General features: G+C 40.1%; 4 gene segments (V, D, J or C); 3 read left to right on the forward strand and 1 right to left on the reverse strand.

Annotated features, from left to right (window-relative positions):
• The window catches only part of LOC116035385, a 33,821-nt gene extending 11,807 nt beyond the window's left edge, over nt 1-22,014 (reverse strand). Inside the window, exon 1 of the C gene segment in view lies at nt 21,940-22,014.
• Nucleotides 5,517-6,025, forward strand: LOC116035387. The segment is given in 2 exon segments: nt 5,517-5,568; nt 5,676-6,025. Coding segments are annotated over 2 exon segments (387 nt in total).
• LOC118493330 lies at nt 18,357-18,858 on the forward strand. The segment is given in 2 exon segments: nt 18,357-18,413; nt 18,521-18,858. Coding segments are annotated over 2 exon segments (375 nt in total).
• Nucleotides 22,015-27,166: 5,152 nt separating the features above from the next.
• Nucleotides 27,167-27,819, forward strand: LOC116035390. The segment is given in 2 exon segments: nt 27,167-27,271; nt 27,488-27,819. Coding segments are annotated over 2 exon segments (363 nt in total).
• Nucleotides 27,820-27,828: the final 9 nt, after the last annotated feature.

The raw sequence follows: 27,828 nt of genomic DNA on the forward strand, positions 1-27,828 counted from the left end.
TGGAAAATCAAAAATGAATCTTGTAGAACAGTTTTTCAGTTTTATCTTTTCCACACTTCAAGTCATTTAAATTTCAGTTTGACAGAAATGTGTAAAGAAATGTTTAGTGAAGCTGCTCTGAGTTAGTCTCCACGATAAAGGAGGAGAAATAAAACATGAATACTAAAAGTAAATAAAAAGATATTTCACTGACTGTAAACGGAAATTAAAACATTACTTTACAATATTCATTATATAGTTTTTAGCATTTGTGCAGAAACTTACTTCCAACATTCAGTCTGGTTCCTCCACCAAAAGTCCACCACAGTGATACAAAGTCATTGAGCCGCCGTACAAAAACCTCTCACTGTAGAGAGACACGGCTCTCTGACTTTGACACAAACAAACTCACCAAAATGAGGCTGTTTGTAAAATCTTGTCAGATAAAAAGAAAACTGACAATAACACAGTGCTGCAGATTTCCAGAATGCATGTTTTGATATATGTTAAATGTCTGTGATTTCTTCTCTTGCAATTAATTTAAATAAGACAGAAGACATTAGATTAGATTGACTTTATTGTCCACCTCAGTGGAAATTTTTTGTTTGCCTTCTCCCAATGTACAGCAAAGGTAAATACAATGCACATAACACAGCACACCATTAAAAACATACAGAATATACAGAATACAATATACAATAGTGTAAACGGGTAGGTAGCAGCAGATAAGTTCTATAGAGAAATTTTCATAGTTTTAATCAGTTTGAAATACATAACACTAAATAAACTGTATTTATGGCTTCATGGCTTCTTCTATTGAACAACAAGGTGTCGTGCCGTTATCGGTCGAGGTAGGCCATCTGGTAGGTGCTCACAAAGAGCAGTATTTGGAGAAGTTGGAGATAGCAGGATTGGATACCGACCCTTACCTTCTTCCTCCCTCCGTTTTCACGGACCTCATTAAATCGCCGACTTCAGTCCACACGATCTGTACCACTATGTGGTAAACCGGGTATCCTGGTGCTGATCTCAAAGCTTTTAAAAGTCTGGATGCTTACCAGTTCTTTTTAGCTGGCTGGGTTACAGGTACGCGATGCTACACTAATGGCGTGGGGAGGTACCTCAAAATGGCAAAGATAATCAATCTAGGGTTTATTTTGTATTAACTTCTATTCTTTACTTGAGTAAAGATTTATATAACACATAGCCAATGTTTTTAGAGGACATGGTCGGTCGTGGCTACCCACATACCGTTGTTCTCTGGGTGTGCCAAGGCTTCCCAACTCTGGGAAGTGCAGCCATTAATTATCTATCACACGTTAATCCATGCAGTAAGGGACCGTTCGGTATTTATGGAATGGACCACCGGAGGAAAATAGGGGAGGGTCATGTCTTTTTATATTTTGCTGAGGGGAGGGTCATCCAACATTTTTTAGTCTGGGTGGGGGGGGGGGTCACCCAACTTTTTTATTCATGAAAAGAGCAACATTTCAAAGTGGCTTGTTTGGTGCATATTTATCCATGTAGCTCTCAGTCTCGGCCCTCTAGCAGATGGTCTGACCCCATACGCGGAGTTTGCTGGGGGGGCAGGAGGAGCACTGCCCCCCTGGTGGCTCAAATGGGTAATTGCATTGTTTAAAAAATGAGTGGAATAATTAAATCTGGCATGACCAGATATTTTATAAATATCTTAAATAACACAAAACAACTAAATGGTGGTAGGTAATACATCTGATTTCATATACTGCTTTGGTAAAAAAAAAATTACCTGGCTGACAATGGGAGCAGCAGGACGCAAAAAACGAAAATTACTGTTGCACTAGTCTGGACATCTTGCCGTGCCAACCTTGCAATAAAGGTTTCCTAAATGCCATGTATATAAATGTGATGTCAGCTTACTAATTGATTGCGGGTTTTGTGTAGATTTGGACTTTTATACGTTTATTCCACTTTGTTTAAACGGCGAAGTGGAGAGGCCTCGTATGTGACGCTCATATCGGCCTTGCTGGATACACCGTGTCATTTACCTTTCTGTGGATCTACTGATCGCTGTGGATTACTTTCTTTTTGTCATTGGATTACGGCAAAATGATGATCTTTTTTCTCAACGTGTCTTAACGTTTTATGGTGTGACTGCGCTTGGTTTCTGCGTTTGGAGAGGCATCTCGACAGACTGTAGGTCCAACACTGATTGTTCACTGTTACATTTTAGTTGAATTTAAGCGTCTGTCTATTGCGTTCCAAAACAGCCGTGCCGCGATTGGATTTCATAAGGGCGAATTGTTAAATTGTTACAATGTAACTTAAAAACTTTAAAAATAAACATATGTGTTTTGGAATATAATGTTCAGCTTCGGCAGCTTTACCTATGTGCTAAAATATACAATGACGATAGTGACAAGTCCATAGCAACCAGTGTTGAATTGGTTATATCCCAGCGTCCTTTGCTGAATGGTCTCAATGTTTTATTGTTTTATTTCACGTGAATACTAGTTTACTAGAGGAGTAACTTAGTATTTGAAGTAATGCAGTAATGCATGAAGTGTGCATTTAGTTTCCATGCTTATTGTGTTTCCACAACTATGTTAGTGAGTAAATCTACTGAAATGGCCACCACACCATAACAGAGGAGTGGGATGTGTAAGATGAGAATGCAGAGGTTAACTCCTGTACATCGTGGCTGTAAAAATCAAATGGTATCTGTACTTCTTTGCTAAGTGCAAACTTGCACGCAAGGGGAGGGCATGCCTCTTTTTCAAATTGTTTTGAGGGTCATAGGAAAATTATTACTGATGAGGGGAGGGTCACGTCTTCTTAGGTTGGAGGTCACAAAACTCCTCCGGTGGCCCCTTAATTAAATAACAAACAGTCCCTAACCCTTCTTTTGCATATTTCCATACTAAATAATACTAGTATAATAAACAAGTCCCTGTTGGAGTCAGTCAGAGCATTTCCATAGAGAGCCACTTTGCATCAGCAGCACCATGCTCCAGTGCTCTGGGAGAGTTTATAGTCCTGAGAGTTGAACACTGGATGACTGACAGCTGTCCTTCATGACAACAGAAGACACAGAAATCCTCCTCATCAAAAACATGACTTTGATCTCCGTCCTCATCTGGACTCTCCTCTGCTGCTGCTTCACAGGTAAAGTCCAGAGAATCAAACTCCTCTCCTCTATCAACATCCGTCCCTCTGAAATGAAGACGACTAAACCGTGACGCTGCTTTATGTTTTTGTCTCTGTATCCTCAGAGTCCAGCGGTCAGTACACAGTGACTCAGCCTGGAGCAGTGAGCTCTGCTCTGGGAGGCTCCGTCTCCATCAGCTGTAGGATCAGTCAGAATGTTTATAATTCTAACTATTTAGCCTGGTACCAACAGAGAGATGGAGAAACTCCTAAACTGCTCATTTACACTGCTACTACTCGACAATCAGGGATTCCAGCTCGTTTTACAGGCAGTGGATCAAACTCTGACTTCACTCTGACCATCAGTGGAGTCCAGACTGAAGATGCAGCAGTTTACTACTGTCAGAGTTATCACTATATCAACAGTCAGAGTGTGTTCACACAGTGAAAAAGCGTCGTACAAAAACCTCCCTCAGTCAGACTGAACAGAAACTGAACTGACTGCTGCAGCTGGAAGCTACTGCAGAGACTGATACACTTCACTGAGGACACACACACACACACACACACACACACACACACACACACACACACACACACACACACACACACAAAATACACAATATGTATACATTAATAATCTTTGAATCACATAGACTTACACATAACAGTTCTGTATCTTCACCACCCATTACAATATTTATTGAATGAAGAGAAAAGCATTAGCAACAAAAATCCAAACACTGGAACAGAATAGTTACTAAAGAGATTCAGACTGTTAAGACCCAATAACACTATCCTACTACTGGAGCAGAAGAGACACTCATCAAACCTCGAATTCAAACTTGATTTCAGTTTGATAAAATTCTATCAAGATTATATCAGATTATTGTTGAAGTTAGTAAGTGGATTTTATGACAGGGATCTTTCACAGTCATAAAATCTACGTACTAACTTAAACAATAATCTTGTATTATCTTTGATCTCTGTCCCCATATACCACCTCTAGCATAACCCCTTAAATATATATTTTAGAGTAATTTAATTCTTACCTGCAAGTTAATCTATTTGCTTTGTGCAGAACGAGTTGAAAATAGACATTTACATTACATATCCTCTAATATTGGATGTCTAACATTTGACGTTGTTTCTCATTTCCACATCACACAGTAAGGGATTATGGGTAGATTTCTAGTAATTCATAGCACTCAACAATAAAGTGCAAATGAATGCTTTCTTTTTGTTTGTAGCGTATTTACAGCACATTCCCCCCCACTCCCTGAAAGTAAGACATTAGTTATTACGAAATTATTTGTTAAAAAACTGTTTATTTTATAGTTGTGTTTGTAAAATCAAAACTTACGACAGGAAAGAAACAACTGATACAAGCTACCTTGTAGAAGTACAATTAACCACAGTTAGTTTGAACACTTTAAAAATGTGTTTATTTCAAATGATGTCAATACAAATACAACACCGTGCCCATTTGAATTTAAATCCAGAAACAAAAGAACTAAAAGAAGTAAACAGAGTTCTTCCTTTTCAGGAGCGTTTGCTGTCTGAGCTCCACGTTTGCGTTGACCTCTGGTGAGGAGACTCTTGGAGCGACTGCCTGGATGTTTGCTGGATGGAGTCACTGCTGAAACACCGCTGGATACTAAACGGCTCAGAGATATGTAGGTTTTAGTGTGGTGAGGGGGGGCTGAGTTGAGGTCCATGGCCTCTGTCATTCACTCCAGCCTCCTGCTGATGGACCACAGCAGTGAATGTGTTCCACTCTCCATCTGACGGAGGCCCCTCTCAAAGCTCAGCAGCATCTCACCAATTGTGACTGCAGCTTGAACTAAACCAGGCACTTTAAATGTCAGAGAAGTCCTGATTATCCAACCTTGTATCCCTGTCCCTGTGTGTGGTATGTGAGGACTTGGTAGTATATAGGGACATGGTGGTATATGGGGACGTTGTGGTATGTGAGGATATGGTGGTATGTGAGGACTCAGTGGTATATGGGGACGGGATGGTATTAACATCCTTCTCAAAACCAAGTACATGTTTGACACCTGTCATCCAAGCTGAGAGGCTGAATTGTCTTTACAAAGAACTGAAAGATTTTCATGAAAAATAACAAAATGCATTTAAACCTGCACCCCCTTAAGAATGTTCATATGTTTGTCAATGTCAAACACTTCTTAACCTTTCTTTTGCATATTTCCACACTAAATAAAATACTAGTATAATTAACAAGTCCCTGTTGGAGTCAGTCAGAGCATTTCCATAGAGAGCCACTTTGCATCAGCAGCACCATGCTCCAGTGCTCTGGGAGAGTTTATAGTCCTGAGAGTTGAACACTGGATGACTGACAGCTGTCCTTCATGACAACAGAAGACACAGAAATCCTCCTCATCAAAAACATGACTTTGATCTCCGTCCTCATCTGGACTCTCCTCTGCTGCTGCTTCACAGGTAAAGTCCAGAGAATCAAACTCCTCTCCTCTATCAACATCCGTCCCTCTGAAATGAAGACGACTAAACCGTGACGCTGCTTTATGTTTTTGTCTCTGTATCCTCAGAGTCCAGAGGCCAGGTCACAGTGACTCAGCCTGGAGCAGTGAGCTCTGCTCTGGGAGGCTCCGTCTCCATTAGCTGTAGGACCAGTCAGGATATTCATGTTTGGAGCAGCGGCTACAAATGTTTAGCCTGGTATCAACAGAGAGATGGAGAAACTCCTAAACTGCTCATTCAGGGTGCTAGCACTCGACAATCAGGGATTCCAGATCGTTTTACAGGCAGTGGATCAAACTCTGACTTCACTCTGACCATCAGTGGAGTCCAGACTGAAGATGCAGCAGTTTACTACTGTCAGAGTGTTCATGTTATCAACAGTCAGTATGTGTTCACACAGTGAAACAGCGTCGTACAAAAACCTCCCTCAGTCAGACTGAACAGAAACTGAACTGACTGCTGCAGCTGGAAGCTACTGCAGAGACTGATACACTTCACTGAGGACACACACACACACACACACACACACACACACACACACACGCACACACACACGCACACGCACACACACACACACACACACACACACACACACACACACACACACACACACACACACACACACACTTGTTTGATAGTAAAGACTACAGAGTTCTCTTTCTGTGTTGATAATCAGAAGTTAAAATTCACATCACTACAGTTGTATTTCCAAAGATTGAGTAGACAATAGTAACAGTGGAGATCTTGTACCTCCATGATTTATTTCATTGTAAATTGAACTCCTGGTTTCTTCCATCAAGAAATGCATCATCTGGTCATCTCAGACTTCTCATCTCAGAGTCACACGTCATCAAATCAGCAGCAGCTTTTCTTGCTCCACTCACTCCTCTTTTACATGTACAGAAAAGTTAAATCCACAGTTTGGAGTTCATGAAAATATTTTACTTCAGTAAATGCTCTTACCAAGAGAAATAAAAGACACAAGCATTTAAACACTTCATCCAAACTACAAGAACTCCAGAACATATATTCTGACCTGCTCATATGTGTGGAGCCGTGCAGATAATTCTGTTTTTATGTACCGACACTTATGCTGTCACCCAAATATAGTGGACGTGAATTGTGTTCATAGTGATCAATTCAAAAAATATACTTGAAAGATTTTAAAGCAACTTCCTTTGTAGAAATAATGTCCTGGTTACTTTGGAAACTCCACAGACTTCACTATCAACACTTTTTACCGGAACTACTTTCTATCAAAGAAATAGACCCTATCAAACCCACTGTGATGTGGCAGTTATGGACAGTGCCACTACACAAAAAATATACATTTTTATATTTAAAACAAGTCAAAGGTTTTCTATAAGACATGACATCACATGTTATACCAAGAATCATTTTAAAGTCTTTGTGACAAAGAGTGAGAAAGGTCATTAATCATAATGACTTGTTCCTCTGTGTCACACATTGTTCATGTTTGTCAGGGCTTGTTTGAGGGAAACAGATGTTCTGCATTAGGGCTGATTACTGAAATGTCGACATACTCAAACAAGTGTTCTCTCATTCTCTGTCAACCCTGAAAAAAAGATTTTACATCAATAAAACAAGTACACAGATCCTTGTTGGTAGAATCTGTCGTTTAGTATTATTTTAATTTCTACATTTCACATCAGTAATTGTGTGTATGCTGCCGTGCTAAGCGAAAAGACCGTAACTCAATTTTGGTCAAAAATGAGTTATTGTCATTTTTGGAACATTAAAAATCTGCTTTATCTTGTGGACAAATATCTTGAGTCAATTGTATTGTTTTGGGGAGAAAATTGTGTTTTGTCTTTGCCGTAACTTCAAAAAACGTAGAGAAGCCAAGGCAGAATACCGTAACATCAGTTACGGTTCTTTCTCTTTGTTTCATGGCGCTTCAGAATGCTGAAATTGAGTTAAGGTATACTCTGTAAATGCCATGCCTGCGCTGCACATACACATACAAATACAAATACACACACACACACACACACACACACACACACACACACACACACACACACACACACACACACAGCAGAGGACGACGCTGACACGCAGCACATGTATCTGACTGGGAAATATACCGCTACGCTCGTGACTGTAAGTAGGCTACAATAAAACTTAAAAGTATACGTATCAACACCACTCACCTGTCTACAGGCTTACACATGTATAAGTGATATATTTCAATCTCTGTCTGGGCAGTCCTCTCTCGTCCACCGCGCTGTTTACACAAACAGCTCTACTCTACTCTAAATAGCAAATTTTGACAAACAAGGTAAAACAAAAGCTGTCGGTTTGTAGTCTAACTGTTTATCTTAGTTTGCCACAAATCTTGAAATTTGGGCAAATTCTTGTAAACTTAACTGCTGACTAAACTAACCATCGTCTCTGCTGGAGCATCTATGGATGTAGGCTATTATAAGACCACAACAAACCAAGGTGGCTACTTAATATGCACGTGAATGACGCCATCTTTATGTTCACGTCTTCATTCTTGCAGTGAGTCTAAATTATTGCCTCATATCCAAACAGAAGAACATGCTTTATATGCATTAAAACATCAAAACAAGCTCATTCTTAATTCTGACATCTGTCAGAGAGAGTGTGTGAATCAATCATGTGACTGCCTGTGTGGTAGTATGAAATACAGAAAAAAAAACGTATATATATAATTTTCATATGATGTTGACAAATGTGAAGCCATTTTTATCATAGTGAGTCCAATAGGGTTAATATTACTTACATTTTAAGGGAAAGTTATCATTGTCATCATAACATTGTGCTATAAAATAGTAGTTAAGGTTTTTTGCCTTGATATGACCAATTGTCATTTTGTGGGAAATGCTAAGGCAGAATACAGTGACTTCTGGAAAAGGGTCAAAGGTCAAATTTGAGTTCAACATTTTTTTGTAGCTAGATTAATTCAGGCATACACTACAAAATGTGACAATAACAATATCATATAACTCAATTGTCAGGACATTAAGATAACTTTAAAGTCATTTTTCTCACTTTCACACTCTGGCGAGTTAAGGTCTTTTGCCTTAGTAGAGCAGTATGGATCTCAAATGAGGACAAAAATGCACATTGGCTGTGTGGTGAAGACTATGCAGTTTAACAGGTTTTAGTAATTCAACAGAATCAACATAACCCAAATTGCCAATGTAAACCAATCCAATTTCTCAATTTCTTTATGCATTATATCATGAATAATTTATAAAGTCAGTGTTCTCAGCACTGAAGAGGAAACACCCTGTCCCTGTTGGAGTCAGTCAGAGCATTTCCATAGAGAGCCACTTTGCATCAGCAGCACCATGCTCCAGTGCTCTGGGAGAGTTTATAGTCCTGAGAGTTGAACACTGGATGACTGACAGCTGTCCTTCATGACAACAGAAGACACAGAAATCCTCCTCATCAAAAACATGACTTTGATCTCCGTCCTCATCTGGACTCTCCTCTGCTGCTGCTTCACAGGTAAAGTCCAGAGAATCAAACTCCTCTCCTCTATCAACATCCGTCCCTCTGAAATGAAGACGACTAAACCGTGACGCTGCTTTATGTTTTTGTCTCTGTATCCTCAGAGTCCAGAGGCCAGGTCACAGTGACTCAGCCTGGAGCAGTGAGCTCTGCTCTGGGAGGCTCCGTCTCCATCAGCTGTAGGACCAGTCAGGATGTTTTTGTTTATGTTGATGATGATGATGGGAGCAGCTACCACAGTTTAGCCTGGTACCAACAGAGAGATGGAGAAACTCCTAAACTGCTCATTTACGATGCTAGCACTCGACAATCAGGGATTCCAGATCGTTTTACAGGCAGTGGATCAAACTCTGACTTCACTCTGACCATCAGTGGAGTCCAGACTGAAGATGCAGCAGTTTACTACTGTCAGAGTGCACATTACATCAACAGTCAGGATGTGTTCACACAGTGAAAAAGCGTCGTACAAAAACCTCCCTCAGTCAGACTGAACAGAAACTGAACTGACTGCTGCAGCTGGAAGCTACTGCAGAGACTGATACACTTCACTGAGGACACACACACACACACACACACACACACACACACACACACACACACACACACACACACACACACACACACACACACACACACACAAACTGATTCAAGTGGCCACAACAAAAGGGAGACACACCATCATCAAATTCTTACTAAATATATTTATTTTAACAAATTAAACCAAATTAAAGGGTTAACTTTAACTTATGTATGGGCAGTGGATATTGGTAAAGTCATTATTGTGTGACATGCATGAGTGCAAATATGTGTGTGTAAAGGTTGATAGGAGCAGAGTAGAGAACTAAAGCAGACGGGAGAGGAGCAAAGCTGCAGCAGAGTGGAGAGTCAGCCAGAGAGAGGGCTGCACTGCATCCAGACTTAAATAACCTCCTGCTACTGGGAACATCCTCAGCTGTTCCCAGTTGCTCTAACCATCACCTGCAGAGAGAGCACAGACAGCTGAATCACACAGCTAACTCAAGATGACACCATCCATTCATATCACATTATAATCTCATCTTCTTATCTGATTCATGCCAAAGAATCAGGAGGAGCAAACTTGCAACTAATTAAAGTTATAATGAAGAAATCTTATAACTGCATCTATATAAAGTATATGCAAACCACTTCTTCTCGTACATGCACCTCTAAAACCCGACATATACACTGAGACCAAAAGATCATTCCTGACTTTGGAAACAGCAAAACAATCTCTTCACAACGTCCATCCATTAGCTGTTGTTGAGCTTTCAATCATATCGCATGATCTTCCTCAGCAGATTTTTTTAAAATGTAGATTTTCAAATTCCCTTTCCTCTGAGCATTTGTGTGAGACTTCTTGTCCACGTTGGCTTAAAAGTTTAAATATTCCATGAGAACTGGGTGAACTCCGTCTGCTGAGGAAGATCATGAAATCAGGTCCAAAGCTCCAGAACAGCTACTGAATGGACCTTATGGTGAAATGGTTTTGATATCAAACATGAACTTTCAGTCTCAACTTTTCAGTCAAAGACGAGAAGTTTTTTAAAGTGCAGCATGAAGAAATTCAAAGAACTCACATTACTGCTCACAGCTGTAACTACATGGACTTGAGACAAAGACATCTGTCCAACTGGAACTGATGATGACTTCCAGGTTTTATGGCTCTGCCCACATGTCCAAAACTTCTGGGTGGACTATTTTCGATCATGTTATCTGAGATCATTGGCCTCAGCCAGTGTTGTAGTCAAGACCACCTAAACCGAGACCAAGTCACTACCAAGACCAGATTGTATCGAGACCGAGACTAGACAACGACTTTGAGGGGTTGAGACCGAGTCAAGACCAAGACCAGACCAGTGCGAGTCGAACACTGCATGACACGAAATAATGTGGGAAATGCTAACCGTAGGCACTCCTCAAATTAATCTGAAAGATCCACATTCCCATATAAAAACACCAACGGAAAATAAATAAAGATTGTTCTTCAATCACCTCTTTAAATGTAGCTCAGCGCAAATTCTTTCAGGAAGACCTAACAAATAATCAGTCTCTCCTAAAGCGAATCAGCGCTTGAGGCGCTCTCCTTCTGATAAGCCAATCAGGAACGGCCAAAGATTCCATAGGCCAATCACAGCGTCACAACACTGTTTTAAAAGCGCTTCTCTCCCTGTGCTATCAGCTGTCATTTCAGAAAGCCGTCGTCCCTCCTCCTCCCCTTCTTTTTGTTTTTTTTTAAAGAGCTTTATTAAAGTTTCAGTTTACACAGTATGGGCTACATTAACATACATAACAATCAAAAAAATTAATACAATTCAAGTTACAAAATGAGTGCAAATCGAGTAAAGTGACTAGTGCAAAGAATCATAAAGTGCCTCTAGAGTCTCTCATAAAGTGCATAGTCTTCTATAAAGTGCATACAGAGTTTCTCATAAAGTGCATAGATTCTTTTATAAAGTGCATTAGGAGTCTTTCATAAAGTGCTGTATTCAAAGTGTCAAAATGTTCCAAGGAAGGAGCTGTTTTTTGTCCAGAGATGATCTTCTTCTTAGCTCAGTGAGCACTTGTTTACACACGTCATCGCTATTTATGACAGTCTGATGTATAACCATACAGCATCTTGTTTTCCATAGCTTCATGCATACAATACATATGATTATTTTTAACAGTTCCTTATGTTTCTCTGATAGAGATTCATCAATCATACAGTACATAACAGATTTATATGAAAGATCAAATTTTACACCATACACTTTTAGTTTGTCCCAGACTTCTTTTGCTCTGTAACAATCTATTAAAAGGTGCTGTTGTGTCTCATCATCGTTACAGTAGATCATTGGACATTTTTTAGTTTTAACATAGCAACTCCATGACACAACAGCTCTGACAGCGAGTCTGTTTACGGACATCAGCCATCTCACGTCTCGAATGCTCTCAGAGATGTTTTTATTGTTTAAAAATTTCAGGAACTGGGTTCCTTCATTGTAAGTTAGGTTTTTATAATTTATATACCCACCATATTTATAATCATTAATTTAAAAAAAAATCATTTTACTTGGGAGGCCACTCCAGTCAATTTGAAGTTTCTCATAATCATACATAAAATCACCATAATTCAGTTTATATTCTGGACCTTGTCTGGCTCTCCCTCTCCTTTTCCTCCACTTGGAGCGATCACCGACCCAGAGAGCATTCCTGGACATGGCTACTGACACATTTTTAACGAAGGCAATATACAATTTTATACCCACATCTACTGCCCCTAACCCCCCATATTCTTTACTTTTATACATGATTTCTCTTTTTGTTACTTCTCTAGTTGTACCCCAAACTAAGTTTACACATTGTTTATTTAATTGCATTATCATTTTGTGAGATGGAGGAAAGATGTTTGCTAAAAACAGGAGCTTGGATAAGATGAAAGTTTTGACAATATTCACTCTTGATTTATAATTGGTGTTTTTATTTTCCCATTTTCTAACTTCTTCTTTAACCTCACATAGTTTAGTTTCCCAGTTTTTGTCACTACAGTATTGACCACAAATAGTCAGACCTAAGATTTTAATTTCATCCTTTACTTTAATATTGATGTCACGTTTCTTACTTTCAGCTCCGATCTAAACTCCCTCAGTTTTATTATGATTTAATTTAGCACCCAAAGCTAATTCATATAGGTTTAGTTGGTTGGTTAAAACATCCATCTCCATCTGGTTTTTAATAACAACTGTGACGTCGTCTGCGTACGCCATGGCAGTAACTTTGGGAGCGAGCCCAACTTGTGTGCCAGATATAAGTCTATCTGCATTTATAGTTGTAATAAGGGGGCTGATAGCCAGGATGTATAGAGCAGCACTCAGAGGGCAGCCCTGTTTCACCCCTCTCTCTACATTAAAGGGCTCTGTTAAGACACCATTAACATTTATACACACACTAGATTTAACATACAGACATCTGATCAAATGAATAAAACTTTCTGAAAAGCCATAAGCCTTCATTACAGCGCATAAATATTCTCTGGAGATATAATCAAAGGCTTTTTTTTGGTCCAGCCCGATTATATAGAAGTCTTTTTTATCAGGTTTATTTATCATTTCTCTCAATATGCAGAGATTATCCCACATTAAACGGCCTTTTATGGCACACGTTTGTTCTTTTTCTATAATTTCATCTAATATATCATTTAATCTATTCATAATTACTTTGGCTAATATTTTATAATCGGTATTCATTATAGTCAGATGTCTGTAATTATCAATATCACTTTCATCACCTTTCTTATACAACAAACACATTACACCTTGATAAAAGGATTCCCCCATACAGCCACTGATCAGACCTTCCTTATACATCTCTGTGAGGACGTTTGTTACATCATCAATATTTAACTGATAAAACTCTGTAGACAGACCATCAGGGCCGGGACTTTTACCTACATTAAGTTGTTTGATGGCCTACAAAACTTCATCTCTTCTTATATTTCCCTCAAGCTCTGAAAAGTTTAGAGAGCTGTATGAGGGAAGCCTATCTAATAAAATGTTTACACAGCCAGAATCTATTTCTATTTGTTTATAAGCATCTGCACATAATTCTCTGATCACTTGTCTTTTCTGTTTTTCATCAGACACTACATCACCGTCCTGTTTCTTTATAGATTTAATGAATTTACTTTGAATTTGCTGTTGTCCAGCTTTAAGGGTATGTATTAAATTTCCTCTATTATCTGTATCTGTTTGTTTATAAATGTTATACAATATTTCATTATTAAAGTTATCTATTTGTGTTTTTAACTCAGACATGATTTCATCATCTGAATTTGACCTTTTCTTCATCTGTTTTAAGTTAACATATTGTTCCATTTAAAGCTTTATACTTTATATTTTTAATCTTATTCATTTCTCTACATTTAAATCTAAAGAAATCTTTTAATCTTCGTTTTAATAATTCCCACAATTCAATATTAGATTTAGTTAAACATTTTAATTGTAAGATTTTATGAATTTCTTGTTTTAATTCTATTAATAAATCTGAGTCCTTCAGGCACTGAGAATTTAACCTCCCCTCCCCCCCCCGTCCTAGTGATTCTACGGCTGTCACTCCAGTCCCTCCTCGGTCTGGTCTTCCAGCCCTTCTCCACCGCCACCGGTGTCTGGATTCCATCGGGGGGTTACATCATGGTTCCCTACCCCTATATTAAATGTATTAATATATCAAATGTATTAATACAAATGTATTAATATAACGATGGAGTTCAATCTCCAATACAATGTTCAGATTATGCTCTTGTACAATAAAACATTTTGCATAGCTGCAAACAGTCTCTCCTGATTGAATTGCCATTACCAAGACGGATGTGGAGAACTACAACACTGGACTCAGCCTTCTCTAAAGACTCATCACAACTTTACTTGGTGAAATCTTCACATTACAAACACCCAAACATGTCAAACCTGCATTCATTTAAATATCACTAAACATTATAAAAAAAAGACTTATTTCCAAACTGGAAAGACACAACAAAACTGTCCACAAGTCACTGGATCAGTTTACTATCAGACTTTTCAATATCTCCATGTGAATATGTAAATATGTAGGTCCATGCTCTCAGCACTGAGGGGGAAACAGCATGACATGTTGAGGACAGCTACAGTTCACTGACTCTGTGTGTTTGTATATGTGTCCTGCCTCTCTGCTCCCAGCCGTTAAGAGGCCAGTGTTGATCATTTAAAACATGCAGAATATATAGAAATAAATATAAAATACAACAGAGCAAATCTTAAAAAATAAGTGTTCTCTGATGCAGTCATTCTGTGTTCAATGCATGTATGGTATAGGGAATAAAGAATTATTGTATATGTTCCAGCTGGTCCTGGGAAGCCTAAATCGAACATTTTGAAAGATGTGTCAAGAAGTCTAAGTTTTATTGAAAGATCCTAATAAATACTCTGATAAAGTGATTGATCCATTGATGAACAGCATCATCAGAGTAATCCAAGTCCCTGTTGGAGTCAGTCAGAGCATTTCCATAGAGAGCCACTTTGCATCAGCAGCACCATGCTCCAGTGCTCTGGGAGAGTTTATAGTCCTGAGAGTTGAACACTGGATGACTGACAGCTGTCCTTCATGACAACAGAAGACACAGAAATCCTCCTCATCAAAAACATGACTTTGATCTCCGTCCTCATCTGGACTCTCCTCTGCTGCTGCTTCACAGGTAAAGTCCAGAGAATCAAACTCCTCTCCTCTATCAACATCCGTCCCTCTGAAATGAAGACGACTAAACCGTGACGCTGCTTTATGTTTTTGTCTCTGTGTCCTCAGAGTCCAGAGGCCAGGTCACAGTGACTCAGCCTGGAGCAGTGAGCTCTGCTCTGGGAGGCTCCGTCTCCATCAGCTGTAGGACCAGTCAGGATGTTTATAATTCTGACTTTTTAGCCTGGTACCAACAGAGAGATGGAGAAACTCCAAAACTGCTTATCTACAGGTCAACATCTCGACAATCAGGGATTCCAGATCGTTTTACAGGCAGTGGATCAAACTCTGACTTCACTCTGACCATCAGTGGAGTCCAGACTGAAGATGCAGCAGTTTACTACTGTCAGAGTGCTCACTATCCCAACAGTCAGTGGGTGTTCACACAGTGAAAAAGCGTCATACAAAAACCTCCCTCAGTCAGACTGAACAGAAACTGAACTGACTGCTGCAGCTGGAAGCTACTGCAGAGACTGATACACTTCACTGAGGACACACACACACACACACACACAGACACGTAGTAAGACTGTAAGACAAGTTAAACTTTTTGTTCCACAATGTGTGTGAAAAGCATACATAGATGTTATCGAGCAAACAACACAGCAAGGTTCCTAAAACACTAATCCCTTTAAGTAAATCATTTAATTGTAGTAAAACCAAAGAGATCCTCCCAGTCCTTCCTGACCTAGACATTAGTTTATCTGCTATTTAAAAATTTTAAATATATTTACATCTATTTACAACATCTCAGTTTTAACATTCAGAAAAAAGGTGTTGTAATAATAGAGCTTTTCCAAGTGGAAGGAACAACATGTGAGTCCAGAGACTTTTGGTAAATAGGACACAAGGCCTCTGCCAGCTCTACGCTGCATCATTTCAGCAGAGACCCAGAAATGCCGTCTGGTCCAGCAGCCTTCCTAGGGCAGGTGGGTGAGAAAAGACTCTGTACAACATGCTGGTCAATAGTGATTTTTGGGGGATTCAGTGCAGGTAATGAGACTAGAGCCTCTATTTTATCCTACTAGAACTCAGCTAATCAAAACCTTGCATAAAAATTATTTAATTAAATCGGCTTTTTCCCCTCATTAAGAACACTAAAACATTTTTTAGCCGGGGCCAGGTTTGTCATAAATTTCATGGAATCCCAACTTTTTTTTCATATTCATAGTGGAGCAGTGGGTTTCAAATTTCTCCTTCTCCTTCCTCCTTGCCTTTCCTAATTTGCTGTTGAGTTTTTTTTGGATATTCCTCATGGCCACAATATCCCCATTTTTAAATGCTATTTTTCTACGCACTACACACTCTTTAATTTCCCTGGAAATATAAGATTTATTGTTTGGATACAAAGTTATAGACTTCTGAGTTAACATGTTATCTGTACAAAATTTTACGTAATGACTAATATTGTCTGTTGTTACTTCTAAGTCCAAGCTATGGAAGAGGTCCAAGTTAGTGCAGTAAAAACATCCTTTTAATGGATCAATGCCATCATTGTCCCAAACCTGGATTGCTTTTAAGCACAAATTTCTAGGTTTGACTTTAGTAATTCAATGACAGGATGTGGATATCAATGAAGTTAGTATTGTGTGATGGGCGTGAGAGGACAACAGAGTGGAGAGTCAGCCAGAGAGAGGGCTGCACTGCATCCAGACTTAAATAACCTCCTGCTACTGGGAACATCCTCAGCTGTTCCCAGTTGCTCTAACCATCACCTGCAGAGAGAGCACAGACAGCTGAATCACACAGCTAACTCAAGATGACACCATCCATTCATATCACATTATAATCTCATGTTCATTCTTGACTTTAGAAACAGCAAAACTATCTCTTCACAACGTCCATCCAGTAGCTGTTGTTGAACTTTCAATCATATCATCATACTTTTCCTCAGCAGATGTTATTAAAATGTGGATTTTCAAATTCCCATTCCTCTCAGCATTTGTGAGACTTCTTGTCCACGTTGGCTTAGAAGTTAAAATATTCCATGAGAACTGGGTGAACTCAGTCTGCTGAGGAAGATCATGTAATTGGATCCAAAGCTCTGAGACAAGACAAGACCGGGTAAAAATGCGGCAGATTCTGAGAAGAGACCCAAACCTTCAAAGAGTGGTCTTGAGACCAAGACTGATATTGAGAACTACAACACTGGACTCAGCCTTCTATAAAGACTCATCACTGCTTTACTTGTGAAATCTTCACATTACAAACACCCAAACATGTCAAACCTGCATTAACATTAATATTACTAATCATTATCAAAAAACACACCATATTACCAAACTGGAAAAACAGAACAAAACTGTCTACAAATCACTGGATCAGTTTACTACCAGACTTTTCAATATCCTCTCCATGTGAATATGTAAATATGTAGGTCCATGCTCTCAGCACTGAGGGGGAAACAGCATGACATGTTGAGGACAGCTACAGTTCACTGACTCTGTGTGTTTGCATATGTGTCCTGCCTCTCTGCTCCCAGCCGTTAAGAGGCCAGTGTTCATCATTTAACGCATACAGAGTATACAAAATACAATATACAATACTTCAAAGGGGCAAGTACCAGCAGAAAAGTTCTATAAATAATAGAGCAACAGAGCAAATCCCCAGTTCCCAGATGCAGCTATTCTGTGTTTAATGCCTGTTTGGTTTAGGGAATAAAATACTTTGTGTATATGTTCCAGCTGGTCCTGGGAAGCCTAAATCTAACATTTTGAAAGATGTGTCAAGGAGTCAAAGTGTTATTGAAAGATACTAATCAATGCTCTGATAAAGTGATTGATCCATTGATGAACAGCATCATCAGAGTAATCCAAGTCCCTGTTGGAGTCAGTCAGAGCATTTCCATAGAGAGCCACTTTGCATCAGCAGCACCATGCTCCAGTGCTCTGGGAGAGTTTATAGTCCTGAGAGTTGAACACTGGATGACTGACAGCTGTCCTTCATGACAACAGAAGACACAGAAATCCTCCTCATCAAAAACATGACTTTGATCTCCGTCCTCATCTGGACTCTCCTCTGCTGCTGCTTCACAGGTAAAGTCCAGAGAATCAAACTCCTCTCCTCTATCAACATCCGTCCCTCTGAAATGAAGACGACTAAACCGTGACGCTGCTTTATGTTTTTGTCTCTGTATCCTCAGAGTCCAGAGGCCAGGTCACAGTGACTCAGCCTGGAGCAGTGAGCTCTGCTCTGGGAGGCTCCGTCTCCATCAGCTGTAGGACCAGTCAGGATGTTTATAGTGGGAGCTATCTTCACTGGTACCAACAGAGAGATGGAGAAACTCCTAAACTGCTCATTTATATTACTAGCAATCGACAATCAGGGATTCCAGATCGTTTTACAGGCAGTGGATCAAACTCTGACTTCACTCTGACCATCAGTGGAGTCCAGACTGAAGATGCAGCAGTTTACTACTGTCAGAGTCTTCACTATCCCAACAGCCAGTGGTTGTTCACACAGTGAAAAAGCGTCGTACAAAAACCTCCCTCAGTCAGACTGAACAGAAACTGAACTGACTGCTGCAGCTGGAAGCTACTGCAGAGACTGATACACTTCACTGAGGACACACACACACACACACACACACAAACACACACACACACACACACACACACACACACAAACACACAGGGATGGACTGGGACCAAAAATCGGCCCTGGCATTTTGGCCCAGACCGGCCCACCACATAAGATCACAAATACCACCCGTCCTTGCGCTCCCCTGAATATGTATACCAACTCCTACTCCTTAAAACTACTAACGCCATGTAATGAGTAAGCAAGAATCAGTGAGAGTTGACACATTAAATATTTAAAAAAGTGCCATTTATTAATACAAAAGGTATACTCCTCATGAATCATAAAACAAGTTATATATACATATATCATTATCATTTCACGACTGAAGAGGTATATCATGAGTTTTTGTCTGCCAATGCAGATAGAAAAGCTACAACTCTCGTTAAGAATGTTTGCATGATGTGCAACGTTTATCTAGACTACTTTAAGGACACAAATGCACAAGCTTAAGGTGTTTTGCTTATTATTAAGATGTAGGCTACTTTGTTGAATGAAAGGTAGGCTAATATAGGCTAATAATAATAAAACGGTGAGAACATCATCAGTCAAGACTCAGGGACACGCGCACTTAGCCAGACTAATGCAATCATACAGTGTAGCATGCCTACTTCTTTTATTGTTGTAGTGTTATCATCAACAGTTTGTCCATCACTTGTTTTTGGCTCAGTTTTATCAAGGGACAAAGTGTTTTAAGGGGAGTTCTGCTTACTGCAGGTTCTACATCACTCCCTCATCTCTGTCCCTCTCCTCCTGAGTCTCCTCCTCACTGTGTATGCCACTGCCGCCGACACCGACACCACCCCCACTATCATCAGCCACGGGAGCTGATGAAGGTCCTGCTACTGCCGAAAACATGTCTGGCAATGTGACACATTTGTCAGCGTCTGCCTGAAGGGCCTGTTACTTTTTCTCACGCAGCTTCTCTGACCCTGCTTTGCGTTTCTTCTCCATGATCTCTATCACTAGTCTAGCCTGGCAGATGGACACTAAAACTGCATGCAGTTCTCCTGTCATTGTGTGTTTAGCTTTCGCCACACACTGTTACAGACTATCTACAGTCTATTTCATTGTGAAAGCAAGTTCAGCTCAGGTGGCCTCGACAAAAGGTAGACAGGCTTTGTATATGAGTATATTCAGTATTGTGGTATGTGCATGAGTGAAAAATATTTGTCTGTGTGTGTGTTGTAAAGTTTTACAGTTGAGTTTAACATTTCTAGATGTATGGAACTATTAAGACAGATATATCTGTTTCTTTTAGAATAACAGACGTGGAAACAACTGATTTGATGAAAAGTACTTTATTGTGTTAAAATAATCAAAATTAAAACATGCAACACACGTTATCAATGAAACATGTAATTAGACAGTGAGTGAGGGAAAGAGATAAACAGAGAGAGAGTTACAGACTGAGATCAGTATCAGAGTGAAACCAGTAGCAGAGTCCCAGTGAGTCAGGTCAGGACTGGGAACACTGGTCTCTCCTCAGTGTCTCTGAGAGTGGAGTCTGGGAGCCCTGGGTGGCCTCACAGGTCACAGAGCCCACCTTCTCCCACTGGTCTGCAGGGAGCCTCAGGGTGCTGCTCCAGCTGTATTTGCCGTCCTTCTCCAGCACCCCGGGGCTCCTGCTCTCCTCCCAGCTGCTGCTGCTGCTGCTGCTGCTGCCGTCCACCTTCCAGGCCAGACTCCAGTCTGAGGGGAAGCCCTTGTTGGCCAGGCACATGAGCGTGGCCTTCCCCTTCAGCAGCTCCTCACTGGAGGGGGGAAGCACCATCAGGGTGGGACGGACATCACCTAGGAGACACCAATCAGATTAGAGGACAGGGACCACACAGCTGTCAATCAACCAGCAGCCACTTGGACACCTTTACTGTGTGAGAGTTGGTTTTCTCCTTTAAGGAGTTTCTGTCAGATGGTTTTTCTGCTCCACCAGTCACTCACTCACACATTGTTTCACTTCCCTTTAAGAAGCCTCTCATGTAAATCAGCACAGAGAGAATCATCTACACAATGAGCTGATATATATCAAACTATACACTGGAAATAACATGTCAACTTTTGGACAAATCTTTAAACCTCCAAATCAAGATCATCACCAACCTAACTATACATGACTTTAAAGTATTTAGTGGAATAGAAACAAATCCAGAAAATGAGCTGACAACATCAAATGTTCTTCATGTGATTTTGATCATCATTACCAAACTGTTCAAATAGTTTTCAAACTTTGAAACAATACATGACACAGTAAAGAGATGTTGCACATTTTCAAATACCGATCTTTATCTTTGCTCTGTTCAATTGTTTGAATATCTGAATCTTCATTTGCTTTAAACAGTTATCATTGATGTGGAAAATTAAAAATCAATCTTGTAGAACAGTTTTTCAGTTTTATCTTTTCCACACTTCAAGTCATTTAAATTTCAGTTTGACAGAAATGTGTAAAGAAATGTTTAGTGAAGCTGCTTTGAGTTAGTCTCCACGATAAAGGAGGAGAAATAAAAACATGAATACATGTATATATTATCGACTGTAAACAGATTTTAAAAAACATTATTTTCCAATATTTAAAATATAGTTTTTAGTATTTGTGCAGAAACTTACTTCCAACATCCAGTCTGGTTCCTCCACCAAAAGTCAACCACAGTGATACAAAGTCATTGAGCCGCCGTACAAAAACCTCTCACTGTAGAGAGACACGGCTCTCTGACTTTGTCAGACTGAACTAAACCTACAAGCCCTCAAGATGCTACTTTACCATTAAAGTTGGAAATAATAATTCATCCTCTGACTCAATATTTCATTTTCTTACAATTAACTTTTGAATTTGCTATTCCAACAGCAAACCTTTGTCTCTTAGTGCAAAATATTTCTGTAAAAATTATGGATTAATATTTCACAAATCTGGAAAGGTAAGAGTGCAGAAAGTAAAGGAAGAAAAATAGCTCCTGAAATGAAAAGGTTTTTAAAAGTTTGACTTACTTCCAACATTCAGTCTGGTTCCTCCACCAAAAGTCAACCACAGTGATACAAAGTCATTGAGCCGCCGTACAAAAACCTCTCACTGTAGAGAGACACGGCTCTCTGACTTTGACACAAACAAACTCACCAAAATGAGGCTGTTTGTAAAATCTTGTCAGATAAAAAGAAAACTGACAATAACACAGTGCTGCAGATTTCCAGAATGCATGTTTTGATATATGTTAAATGTCTATTATTTCTTCTCTTGCAATTAATTTAAATAAGACAGAAGACATTAGATTAGATTGACTTTATTGTCCACCTCAGTGGAAATTTTTTGTTTGCCTTCTCCCAATGTACAGCAAAGGTACAAACAATGCACATAACACAGCACACCATTAAAAACATACAGAATATACAGAATACAATATACAATAGTGTAAACGGGTAGATAGCAGCAGATAAGTTCTATAGAGAAATTTTCATAGTTTTAATCAGTTTGAAATACATAACACTAAATAAACTGTATTTATGGCTTCATGGCTTCTTCTATTGAACAACAAGGTGTAGTGCCGTTATCGGTCGAGGTAGGCCATCTGGTAGGTGCTCACAAAGAGCAGTATTTGGAGAAGTTGGAGATAGCAGGATTGGATACCGACCCTTACCTTCTTCCTCCCTCCGTTTTCACGGACCTCATTAAATCGCCGACTTCAGTCCACACGATCTGTACCACTATGTGGTAAACCGGGTATCCTGGTGCTGATCTCAAAGCTTTTAAAAGTCTGGATGCTTACCAGTTCTTTTTAGCTGGCTGGGTTACAGGTACGCGATGCTACGCTGGCGTGGGGAGATACCTCGAAATGGCAAAGATAATCAATCTAGGGTTTATTTTGTATTAACATCTATTCTTTACTTGAGTAAAGATTTATATAACACATAGCCAATGTTTTTAGAGGACATGGTCGGTCGTGGCTACCCACATACCGTTGTTCTCTGGGTGTGCCAAGGCTTCCCAACTCTGGGAAGTGCAGCCATTAATTATCTATCACACGTTAATCCATGCAGTAAGGGACCGTTCGGTATTTATGGAATGGACCACCGGAGGAAAATAGGGGAGGGTCATGTCTTTTTATATTTTGCTGAGGGGAGGGTCATCCAACATTTTTTAGTCTGGGTGTCACCCAACTTTTTATTCAAGAAAAGAGCAAACTTTCAAAGTGGCTTGTTTGGTGCATATTTATCCATGTAGCTCTCAGTCTCAGCCCCCTAGCAGATGGTTCTGACCCCATACGCGGAGTTTGCTGGGGGGGCAGGAGGAGCACTGCCCCCCTGGTGGCTCAAATGGGTAACTGCATTGTTTAAAAAATGAGTGGAATAATTACATCCGGCATGACCAGATATTTTATAAATATCTTAAATAACACAAAACAACTAAATGGTGGTAGGTAATACATCTGATTTCATATACTGCTTTGGTAAAAAAAATATTACCTGGCTGACGATGGGAGCAGCAGGACGCAAAAAACGAAAATTACTGTTGCACTAGTCTGGACATCTTGCCGTGCCAACCTTGCAATAAAGGTTTCCTAAATGCCATGTATATAAATGTGATGTCAGCTTACTAATTGATTGCGGGTTTTGTGTAGATTTGGACTTTTATACGTTTATTCCACTTTGTTTAAACGGCGAAGTGGAGAGGCCTCGTATGTGACGCTCATATCGGCCTTGCTGGATACACCGTGTCATTTACCTTTCTGTGGATCTACTGATCGCTGTGGATTACTTTTTTTTTGTCATTGGATTACGGCAAAATGATGATCTTTTTTCTCACGTGTCTTAACGTTTTATGGTGTGACTGCGCTTGGTTCTGCGTTTGGAGAGGCATCTCGACAGACTGTAGGTCCAACACTGATTGCTCACTGTTACATTTTAGTTGAATTTAAGCGTCTGTCTATTGCGTTCCAAAACAGCCGTGCCGCGATTGGATTTCATAAGGGCGAATTGTTAAATTGTTACAATGTAACTTAAAAACTTTAAAAATAAACATATGTGTTTTGGAATATAATGTTCAGCTTCGGCAGCTTTACCTATGTGCTAAAATATACAATGACGATAGTGACAAGTCCATAGCAACCAGTGTTGAATTGGTTATATCCCAGCGTCCTTTGCTGAATGGTCTCAATGTTTTATTGTTTTATTTCACGTGAATACTAGTTTACTAGAGGAGTAACTTAGTATTTGAAGTAATGCAGTAATGCATGAAGTGTGCATTTAGTTTCCATGCTTATTGTGTTTCCACAACTATGTTAGTGAGTAAATCTGGTATCAGTACTTCTTTGCTAAGTGCAAACTTGCACGCAAGGGGAGGGCATGCCGCTTTTTCAAATTGTTTTGAGGGTCATAGGAAAATTATTACTGACGAGGGGAGGGTCACGTCTTCTTAGGTTGGAGGTCACAAAACTCCTCCGGTGGCCCCTTAATTAAATAACGAACAGTCCCTAACCCTTCTTTTGCATATTTCCATACTAAATAATACTAGTACAATAAACAAGTCCCTGTTGGAGTCAGTCAGAGCATTTCCATAGAGAGCCACTTTGCATCAGCAGCACCATGCTCCAGTGCTCTGGGAGAGTTTATAGTCCTGAGAGTTGAACACTGGATGACTGACAGCTGTCCTTCATGACAACAGAAGACACAGAAATCCTCCTCATCAAAAACATGACTTTGATCTCCGTCCTCATCTGGACTCTCCTCTGCTGCTGCTTCACAGGTAAAGTCCAGAGAATCAAACTCCTCTCCTCTATCAACATCCGTCCCTCTGAAATGAAGACGACTAAACCGTGACGCTGCTTTATGTTTTTGTCTCTGTATCCTCAGAGTCCAGAGGCCAGGTCACAGTGACTCAGCCTGGAGCAGTGAGCTCTGCTCTGGGAGGCTCCGTCTCCATCAGCTGTAGGACCAGTCAGGCTGTTCATGTTCATGATTGGAGCATCTTCAGCAGCTCCCACCTTTTATCCTGGTATCAACAGAGAGATGGAGAAACTCCTAAACTGCTCATTTACGCTACTACTTATCTACAATCAGGTATTCCAGATCGTTTTACAGGCAGTGGATCAAACTCTGACTTCACTCTGACCATCAGTGGAGTCCAGACTGAAGATGCAGCAGTTTACTACTGTCAGAGTTATCATGTTATCAACAGTCAGGGTGTGTTCACACAGTGAAAAAGCGTCGTACAAAAACCTCCCTCAGTCAGACTGAACAGAAACTGAACTGACTGCTGCAGCTGGAAGCTACTGCAGAGACTGATACACTTCACTGAGGACACACACACACACACACACACACACACACACACACACACACACAAACACACACACACACACACACACACACACACACACACACACACACACACTTATGGCCTGTAGTTTCCACAACAAAAGAGAGACACGTTATGATCAAGTTTTAGAAAACGTTTTTATTAAACAAATGAAACCAAATTAAAGGTTAACTTAAGTAATTAAAGTATGGGTTGTGGATATCAGTAAAGTCAGTGGAAAATGTGTGCACATGGGCAGAGAACAGAACTAAAGCAGACGGGAGAGGAGCTGTGGTATCTTTAATAGTGATGGTGTGATGATGTGTTGGAGAGGAAATCCGCTTGGCACTGTTCTTGATTATAAAAGTTTTATTACATCAAGTTTTCAGCATCAATTACAAGCCCTGCAGAAGCTCGGAGAGTTACGAAGCCCAAAGTATACTCTGAAGTTCTGCTGTTGAGACACAGTATATATCCTATGGTTTGTGTAACATAAGACGTGGTGATGTGGGGGCAGGGGGCAACCAATCGGTAGCCTCCACATGGAATAGCTCCAGCAAAGTGCATGTATTCCGTTACTCCAACACTGGTTACAAGTCTACTTATGCCCTGTCTTTTGTTGTCATCTGTGCTGTCCCTTGTCTGTTTGAAATGCTCTACTTTAAGTAGTAATTGCACTTTATGTATAGTACATCGTGTGTGTACTAAATGTAGCCTGTCTCGTATGTTGTTTTTATATAATGTTGTTTTTATAAAATGTCGTTTTTATATATTTTAAACGTGTAACACCATTTAAGCCACGGTGAAACGTTGTATCGTTTCACTATAGTGTATATGGTTGAAATGACAATAAAACCCACTTGACTTGACTTGACTTGACTTGACTTGACTGCCCTCTGTAACCGGTAGGCGTGGCTTGGGAGTGGCCTTGTAGGGAAGTGAAGCAAGTGCATTCTGGGAGTTGTTGCCTTTCATCCACATGAGCCAAAAATATATTTTCTGGTTTTTCTCGGTCTAGAAGGTACCAACTTCTAAAATGATCTCACATTTCTACCTCATAAATGATGATCTTTCCAGCAGTGAAATATCCCTTTAAAAACCTCCTGCTACTGGGAACATCCTCAGCTGTTCCCAGTTGCTCTAACCATCACCTGCAGAGAGAGCACAGACAGCTGAATCACACAGCTAACTCAAGATGACATCTTCCATTCATATCACATTATAATCTCATGTTCATTCTTGACTTTGGAAACAGTAAAACTATCTCTTCACAACGTCCATCCAGTAGCTGTTGTTGAGCTTTTAATCATATCATCATACTTTTCCTCAGCAGATGTTATTAAAATGTGGATTTTCAAATTCCCATTCCTCTCAGCATTTGTGAGACTTCTTGTCCACGTTGGCTTAGAAGTTAAAATATTGCATGAGAACTGGGTGAACTCCGTCTGCTGAGGAAGATCATGTAATTGGATCCAAAGATCTGAGACAAGACAAGACGAAGAGTAAAAATGCTGAGACGAGACCAAAACCTTCAAAGGGTGGTCTTGAGACCAAGACTGATATTGAGAACTACAACACTGGACTCAGCCTTCTATAAAGACTCATCACTGCTTTACTTGGTGAAATCTTCACATTACAAACACCCAAACTTGTCCATCCTGCATTAATATTAATATCACTAATCATTATCAAAAAACACCATATTACCAAACTGGAAAAACAGAACAAAACTGTCCACAAGTCACTGGATCAGTTTACTACCAGACTTTTCAATATCCTCTCCATGTGAATATGTAAATATGTAGGTCCATGCTCTCAGCACTGAGGGGGAAACAGCATGACATGTTGAGGACAGCTACAGTTCACTGACTCTGTGTGTTTGCATATGTGTCTTGCCTCTCTGCTCCCAGCCGTTAAGAGGCCAGTGTTGATCAGTGACTGTCCAGGACTTTCAGAGACACTGACACGCTGGCAGCATGATGATGATGTCACTGATTCTACTGCTGGCCACCCTGGGGCTCCTTGTTCAGGGTGAGACTCTCTTCTGAAAACTTTGCTTCAGGGTGCAACCAGGTTCACCTCAATGATGTTCTGCTATGATGGAGAAACACTGGAACAAGCAGCATTTACCTTCTTCCATCTCTTCTCCATGTTAAAGAAATGAGACTCTTCTGTTTGGATGTTGATCATCTTTCTCCAAGCTGGATTTATCTCAATAACCCTTCTGCTCTTTTTCATGTTTTCCAGGTTCATCAGGAGAAATCATCCTGACTCAGTCTCCTGGATCTCAGTCTGTTGCTCCAGGACAGTCTGTCTCTATCAGATGTAAAGCCAGTTCAGGAATTAGTAGCTACCTTCACTGGTACCTTCAGAAATCTGGAGAATCTCCTAAACTCTTAATTAGCTATGCTACAACTCGTCAGTCTGGAGTTTCCGACCGTTTCAGTGGAAGTGGATCTGGAACTGACTTCACTCTGACCATCAGTGGAGTTCAGACTGAAGATGCAGGAGATTATTATTGTCAGCAGAGTAACAGTTGGCCGTTCACACAGTGATACAACGTCGTACAAAAACCTCCTCAGCTGGAG

Source organism: Sander lucioperca, chromosome 16, assembly GCF_008315115.2.
Source record: "Sander lucioperca isolate FBNREF2018 chromosome 16, SLUC_FBN_1.2, whole genome shotgun sequence".
In the NCBI taxonomy this organism is placed as follows: domain Eukaryota; kingdom Metazoa; phylum Chordata; class Actinopteri; order Perciformes; family Percidae; genus Sander; species Sander lucioperca.